Source organism: Aegilops tauschii, chromosome 6 (genome assembly GCF_002575655.3).
Source record: "Aegilops tauschii subsp. strangulata cultivar AL8/78 chromosome 6, Aet v6.0, whole genome shotgun sequence".
NCBI classification, from domain to species: Eukaryota; Viridiplantae; Streptophyta; class Magnoliopsida; order Poales; family Poaceae; genus Aegilops; species Aegilops tauschii.
Window position 1 is genome coordinate 406989120 of NC_053040.3, and position 7100 is coordinate 406996219.

Below are 7100 nucleotides of genomic sequence, written 5' to 3' on the forward strand. Positions count from 1 at the left end.
ATCTCCCAACCTCTTCTGAAGATGACTCAGTGACCAGCAAGGTTAGTCATGTCCTCTCCTCCACGCAGCTAGGGTTAAACATCTTCTAGGGGTTATACTTAACAAATGCAATTTTTTCTTTTTTTTAGCCTCCAACAACAATTTTCTGCAAAGAATGGACTGGCCTGGCCACAGATCTGCCTAGCTTTACATGTGAGCATGGATCTTTGTGTGAGAAGCATGTGGCTTTTCAATCTGTTGACAGTGGAAGAAGATTCCTGGCTTGTGCACACAAGGTTTGTACAAATCTAGATAATAGTGCCATTTTATCATCATTTTACAGTGACAGTGGCATTTATCTGAAGATTTGCCGATAACTGGATAATGTCACTTAACTGAATGTTTCTTTGGATGATAGGAAGTACCTAAATGCACCTATGTGGAATGGATAGACCCTGAGTGGCTTGAAGCATTGAAGATGAGCCTAGCAACCATATGGAGGATGTATGAAGAGGAGACAAAACAAAGGCTACAAGAAAATGTGTTGAGTGTTGAACAGAACTTGAAGACCATAGAAGAGAAGACAAAAATGGAGAATGAGCTGAGACATTTCAAGCTTGATTTTGCCAAGATGGTGGCTGAAAAGGAGCAGGCAATGAGTCAATTAGGCAACACACAAATTGCTCTAGCTAATCTGAAGGAAGAGCTTGAGAAGAAGAAGAGCACTGACAAATCTATAATAAACATTCATCAGGTATTCAGGGCTAAGGCAGAGAAAGAGAGGGACCAAGTCATGCAGGACAGGGATCAATTGAAGCAAGAGAAGAGAAAGATTGAGTACATGATAGGTGACTTATTCAAACACAAAGAGGAGACCAAGGAGAAGATAAAGAAACTTAAGGGGATGCTGAATGATTTTGACTGAACTTATCTTGTTCTTGTCCCTGTGTAAACTTAATTTGACCAACTATGTTGTGAAATGGATTTGGTTGTCAACTGATTTTATCTTGCCTGTCAACTGAATTTTAAGTGCAATGGATTTGGTTTTCAACTGTAATATGTTGTCAAATGATTAGAATTGAATTGAGACATGTTGTGTTGCTGTCTAAATAAAGAAGTAACATAACAACATTGGTACATAACTCCAGTCTTCATATTATTTGATCAGTTATCCATTACAACCATCACAACATGCAACCATTACAACCATCAAAGCATGCATCCAAACCCAAAACAAGTACTTAATCTACTTAATCTACTTAGTGTGCTGTGCTCACTGATTTCAGTACATCTCACTTCTTCATGACTACTATGAAACACAACACACAAAGCACCATAACAGCAGCCATCACCAGCTTCAACAGCAGTAGGATTTCTCTACCTAATCCAAGCAGCATAGCAACTTGCTGCTTGGTAGCAAAATTCTTCTCACTAGGGGTGCCAAATGACCCAAAATCAACTCTGCCAGCACCTCTCCCAGCCATGCCTCCTCCAGCTATGCTTCTTGTGTTCATTGCTTCAGTCCTCTTCCACTCAAGCTCCTCCCTTTTATCCTCAGTTGCTCCTATTGCATCCACAGCAGCATCACCAACAAGAACCCTATGTTCAACAAGATGCTGCACATATTCTAGCTCCCAACGCCAGAAATCACAGGTGACCTATAAAACAGAGAAACTCAGTTAACTGAAAAAGTTCAGTTAACTATAAAGTTCAGTTAACTATAAATTTCACTTAACTACCACCAACCAATTGCAGTACAAACCTAATGCCAGTTAACTAAGTTCAATCTGACAAAACCCTAATGCAGTCTTACACATCAATCTGATGCAGAACCAGTGAAGAAAAGATCTACCACACAGGTAGAGGAACTTGACCTGGTGTTTGCTCCACCTGTAGAAGACCCACCCCTCGTGCTCATCCGTGCCAGAGCGGTAGAACTTGACCTGCTCGCCACAATCCGGGCACGGGATCAAAGGAACCACAACGGAGCGGCCACGTGGCCCAGATCGAACAGAGCTCGAAGATGACATGAGGAGAGAGGCGGTGGCAATGTCTGCGGCGATGGAGAGAGGGCGGCGGCAATGGCTGTGGCGGCGGCGGCGAGGGCGGCGGCGGAGGGAGGCGGGTGGGGTAGGGTTGGGAGAGGGCAGTGGGTGGCTCGATCCGACCAAGTGTGCGACCAGGTGGGGGGAGGAGATCTTTTGTTCTGCCAGTTTTGCAAAAAAAAAAACCTGGTTGCCTGCGTATTCGAGCGAGCAAGCGCATGTGGCAGCCGTTGACTCGAGCCAGCTCAGCGCGTATGTATAGAAAATCGTATAATGGACCGTAGATGACCCCCTAGAGCAAGTTTGGTGACCGTATTGCGGGTATTTGTAACCACAGGGACTAAAGCTAACGCCAGTGCAAGTTTGGTGACCTATAGTGAATTTTTCTCCGCAGAAAATTGATTTTTACTCTAACCCGGTTTGTGCATGCTTGCTGCGACAAGGGTCTCGCGGCACATCTTTTTCTACGGATTTTTGCATAGTGGACAAACAAAAAAACAACGACGAGAAAATGATAAAAACAAACAAACAATATAATTGTGGGACTTTTATTTATCCGCTGATGTAGGATGATGTCATGTTAGATGTGAGATATCTCATATCTAGATGTGGTATAGTTACACCCTTTAGAAAATTATAAGTAAAACGCCTGTATCATTCCGTGCGTGTAGTATTATTGGGCGTAGGCTCTGTACGGCCATTGACCGAGCTCCCGACGCCACCGTGCGCGGTCGTAGAGCCGGCATGTGCTTCCTAGTCCTTCGGGGTGGTCAACTGACAAAGCTTTGCCACGTACTCCCATGTACAGCAAATTTGAACTAGACGGCAAGTATAGCAATGCACATCCAAGCAAGATAGGCTCTGCACGGGCCGCCGATCAGGTCAAAGCGGGCAGCGCCAAAACAAATTTGAACTAAGCCGGAAGCTGACGACACCATTTATTCAAAGGCAGGCTTAAGTTAAGAGTTCGCCGGCGTTGTTGTCGGTGTCCTTTCCACCTCCTATGGTATTGCCGGAGGACGACGATGTTTCGCCGCTACAACCAAGCCGGGTCCCTGAGGGGCGCGACGACGGCCTTGGTCTGGAGGTAGTTGCCGAGGCTGTAGGCGCCCTTCTCCCGCCCCACGCCGCTCATCTTGTACCCGCCGAAGGGGATGGCCGCGTCGAACACGTCGTAGCAGTTGACCCACACCGTCCCCACCCTCAGCGCCCGCGCCACCGCGTTCGCCGTGTCCAGGCTCCTCGTGAACACCCCCGCCGCCAGCCCGTACTGCGTCGCGTTCGCCCTCCTCACCACCTCCCCCACCTCCCTGCGCCAAAACCCCATCTCGCACCGTCAGTGAATGGTGGTCACAATGTTTGGTACTTCTACTTAGCAGCTAGCTGACGGTACCTGAACTTGAGGATGGACTGGATGGGCCCGAATATCTCCTCCTGAGCGATCTTCATCTCATCCTGCGAGAACGAAACGGACGCAGAATTGATCAGCACTGAAAGTAGTGGGATGTGTATGGTGAGAAGCGGTACATACATCTGAAAAAAGTTTGTTACCTCCACGTCTGCAAAGACGGTCGGCTGGATGTAGAAGCCCCTGCTGCCTACCCTCTCGCCGCCGGTCACGAGGGTGGCGCCGCTGTCGACGCCCGACTTGACGTAGCCCAGGATCTTCTTGAACTGCTGGCCATCGATCTGATCCAACAAAAGAGACGATTTCATCAGTGTCACGGCTTAGGATCGACACGTACGGCTGAGATGCGTGTATCGCTGAACGTATGGGTGTGTACGTAACGTACCTGAGGTCCCTGCTCAACACCTTTCTTGAAGGGGTCGCCGACCACACGCCTCTGGGCGCGAGCCTTGGACTTCTCCACGAACTCGTCGTAGACGCTCTCGTGGACGAACGTCCGAGACCCAGCGCAGCAGCATTGCCCCTGCCACGAATTGGGACAGAGATTTCAGAGCCCTGATGTATCAGCGTGCATCTCCCCGCAGTACTTGAGATGGACAGAGGACCTGGTTGAAGAAGAGCGCCCGGTGCGCGAGCTCGACGGCCTGGTCGACATCAGCGTCGTCCATGACGATGAACGGGGACTTGCCGCCGAGCTCCAGCGTCACCGGCTTCAAGTTGCTCCTCGCCGCCAGTTCAAGAATAATCTTGCCCGTGCCAGTCGATCCGGTGAACGCCAGCTATGAGCAAAATGCACATTAATGTCAGATCTTAAATCAATCACGAAGAGGCTCGTCGAGCCGTTCCAAGCGCAGGTTACATGTTCACCTTGTCGACGCCCATGTGGCTGCACAACGCGGCGCCGGCCGTGGGGCCGAAGCCGGGGACGACGTTGAGGACGCCGTCCGGGAGGCCGGCCTCGTGGAGGAGGCTGGCGACGTAGAGTGCGGAGAGCGGCGTCTGCTCGGCGGTCTTGAGCACGACGGCGTTGCCGCAGGCGAGCGCCGGGCCGACCTTCCAGGCGAACATGAGCAGCGGGAAGTTCCAGGGGATGATCTGGCCGGCGACGCCGATAGGCTCGCGCAGCACCTGCACGTGGTGCGGGCCGTCGGCCGGCACCACCATGCCGTGGATCTTGTCCGCCCACCCGGCGTAGTACCGCATGCAGCGCGCCGCCATCGGCACCTCCCCGCCGGCGGACTGCTCCAGCGGCTTCCCGCCGTCCCACGACTCCAGCGCCGCGATCTCGTCGTTGTGCCGCTCCATCAGGTCCGCGAACCGCAGCAGCACCCGGCACCGCTCCTGCATGCCCACACGCGTACCATCATTCCAAGACATGGGCTATCCTGCCTCTGTAGTTAAGGTACACCGGCCGTGGACAAACACGTACGTAGGCGGTCATCCTCGGCCAGGGGCCCTCGTCGAAGGCCCTGCGGGCGGCGGCGACAGCGCGGTCGATGTCCTCGGCGTCGCCCTCGGCCACGCGCGCGATGACCTCGCCGGTGCGGGGGTCCACCGTCGGGAACGTCCTTCCTGGAGAAAAACGGTGCACATTTTGGTGCGCTACGGGGAGGCAGCATATCTTCGTGGTGACTCGGTGCCGTTCATGCGATTCGAGTAATGCATGTACGTACCAGATGCTGCATCGACGAAGTTGCCGTTGATGAGGAGCTGCGTGTACTTCACCTCCACGGGGGGTTTGATCGGCTCCTCGTCGGCGGTGGCGGCCGGTGCGGTGCTGAACCTGTAAACGGCTCCGGGCAACGAGCGCCGTGCACTGTCTGTAGGCAGGCACACAACATGTTCAATGCAGCTGCGTGTGTGAGTGTATCACAAGTTGAAAATTGCAAAAGCAGGGTACTCAACAATAACGTTACTCGAGTAATTAACAAGTGTTCTAGTGAACCGTTTTTACTCCGTGCTCTACAAATTATCCTGGTGTTCTAGAAAGTTAACATACGCATTGGTGAATATCATTTTCTTTTAACTGTCACATGAGTACACTTCAACATAAGCAAAAAAAGCATCACCGAGAAGCTTGCTTGTCTGTTGGCGCACGGTGTGGGTGTGATCTTCTCACAGCATGGCATCGGAGTTGGAAACAAACAGAACGGAGAAAATGTACTGCGCGCCGCCCAACTACTTTTGGCTCGTCCTAGTTTTTCGATAAGGATTGGACAGAGAGGGACCTCATCTCCAGCCCCACTTTGGGAGGAAAGCTCCAGCTAGCCTTTGGTGCTATTGGTGACCTCATTGGTCACATTACAAGTAACAAAACAAAGCGAAACAGGAACATGGGTCATGATGTGGGGAAGAGAAGTGGAGAACGCCAAGGAACTTCATGAGCCAAAATGTGCAGAGATGGCCATGTGCAATCAGTTCCCGCAATCATCTTGGCTCAAAGATGAACCAATCGATTCCCGCGAATGATCGATGTGGCACCAAACAAAAAACAAAAAGATAATCCTAAAGCGTCCGAGAACGCAGTTCTCTTGACGATTAGAGAACAGTACCAGCTACGTTATGGTTCAAGCATGTCTGGTTGATTCAGTATCATATCATGGAAAGTGAAGATGGAGCACCAACGGAGAAACAGAAATCAAGACCTAAAGCAAGAGGGTGCAGAAATCCAAGATCCAAGCAAGAGATCGTAGTCACCTGCTCTGAGAAGAGAATCGGCAGGAGGCCTCGGGAGGAGGAGGCCGCGGCGTGAGAGGAAGGAGGAAGCGGCCCTCCTTGCGACCATGGCTAACCCTGTCACAGCGAGTGATCTACTGCACGGGAAGTGAGGAGCAATGGAGGAGCAGTCTATATTCTCCTTGCACTCTTGAGGCTAGTGGCAGTGGCCAGTGGGAGGGTAATGGGGATCTCCTTGCACGGTTGCACTTCTTGTGGGCATGTTCAAGAAGCAAGTGCACAAGTGCTCTTGCGCTTGCCCTGCGGCTTGGTGTGAGTGACTGATTGCAGTTGCTGGCGCAACAGACAAGGGAGGAGGTGAGAGCAAAAACGCAACACCTACTATATATGTTTTTTTTAACTCCAAGCTTAGAGCAACTCCAACGTGTAGGACGTGTTTGGTTGCCTGCAGCCATTGGACCAGGCTGTATGAGGAAAACGAGCCAGGCTGACCAGGGCCCGATTGCAGAAAAACAGTGCGAAAAAGGAAGTAGTCATGTTGTTTGGTTGCCTGCATGGTGGTTGGTGTTGTCTCACAACATGCACGATCGCACGTTTGATAGCGACGGCTTCCCCTATGCATTGTGAGAAGAACATGCAGTCTGGCACGGAAAAGGAGAGAATCTTTCTCATATCGTGGCTCATGCGAGCCTGCATGAGTGGAAACTGTCAATGCGGCCATTCCTCCTCAGCATGCCCCTAAAGTGCTTTAATCGTCCGATGCAGAAGATTGTTCGAGCCAAGTAACCAAACACCATGCGAATTAAAAGATTCCATCCATATGCAGTCTACCAACCACCATGCAGACAACCAAACACGCCCCTAGCAAATTCGTCCGGTGCAGAGCTCGCTCCATGCCCAACCGCCAGCACGGGAGAGAAGTTTCAGTTTTTCCTCCGTGCGTCGCGGCCTGGTTTTGAAACCGCGTGTCCTCCCATGCACCACCGGCAACG

The 7100-nt window shown here is 51.3% G+C and overlaps 1 protein-coding gene across 1 annotated transcript; it reads right to left on the reverse strand.

Annotated features, from left to right (window-relative positions):
* Positions 1–2827: 2827 nt before the first annotated feature.
* On the reverse strand, positions 2828–6446 carry LOC109740989 (benzaldehyde dehydrogenase, mitochondrial). Its single transcript, XM_020300065.4, has 9 exons — positions 6130–6446; positions 5106–5252; positions 4862–5004; positions 4300–4773; positions 4038–4211; positions 3818–3955; positions 3576–3713; positions 3418–3479; positions 2828–3334 (listed from the first exon to the last, which is right to left on the reverse strand). Exons 1-9 carry the CDS (start codon positions 6215–6217, stop codon positions 3061–3063), a joined length of 1638 nt encoding a protein of 545 aa, XP_020155654.1. The 5' UTR covers positions 6218–6446; the 3' UTR covers positions 2828–3060.
* Between the last annotated feature and the right edge of the window lie 654 nt (positions 6447–7100).

Coding starts and splice junctions, on each gene's coding strand:
- LOC109740989 (XM_020300065.4), bottom strand. CDS start 6,217: ATGGTCGCAAGGAGGGCCGCTTCCTCCTTCCTCTCACGCCGCGGCCTC. Junction 3,956..4,037: donor GGGCGCTCTTCTTCAACCAG/GTCCTCTGTCCA, acceptor AATTCGTGGCAG/GGGCAATGCTGCTGCGCTGG. Junction 3,480..3,575: donor CCGTCTTTGCAGACGTGGAG/GTAACAAACTTT, acceptor TCGTTCTCGCAG/GATGAGATGAAGATCGCTCA.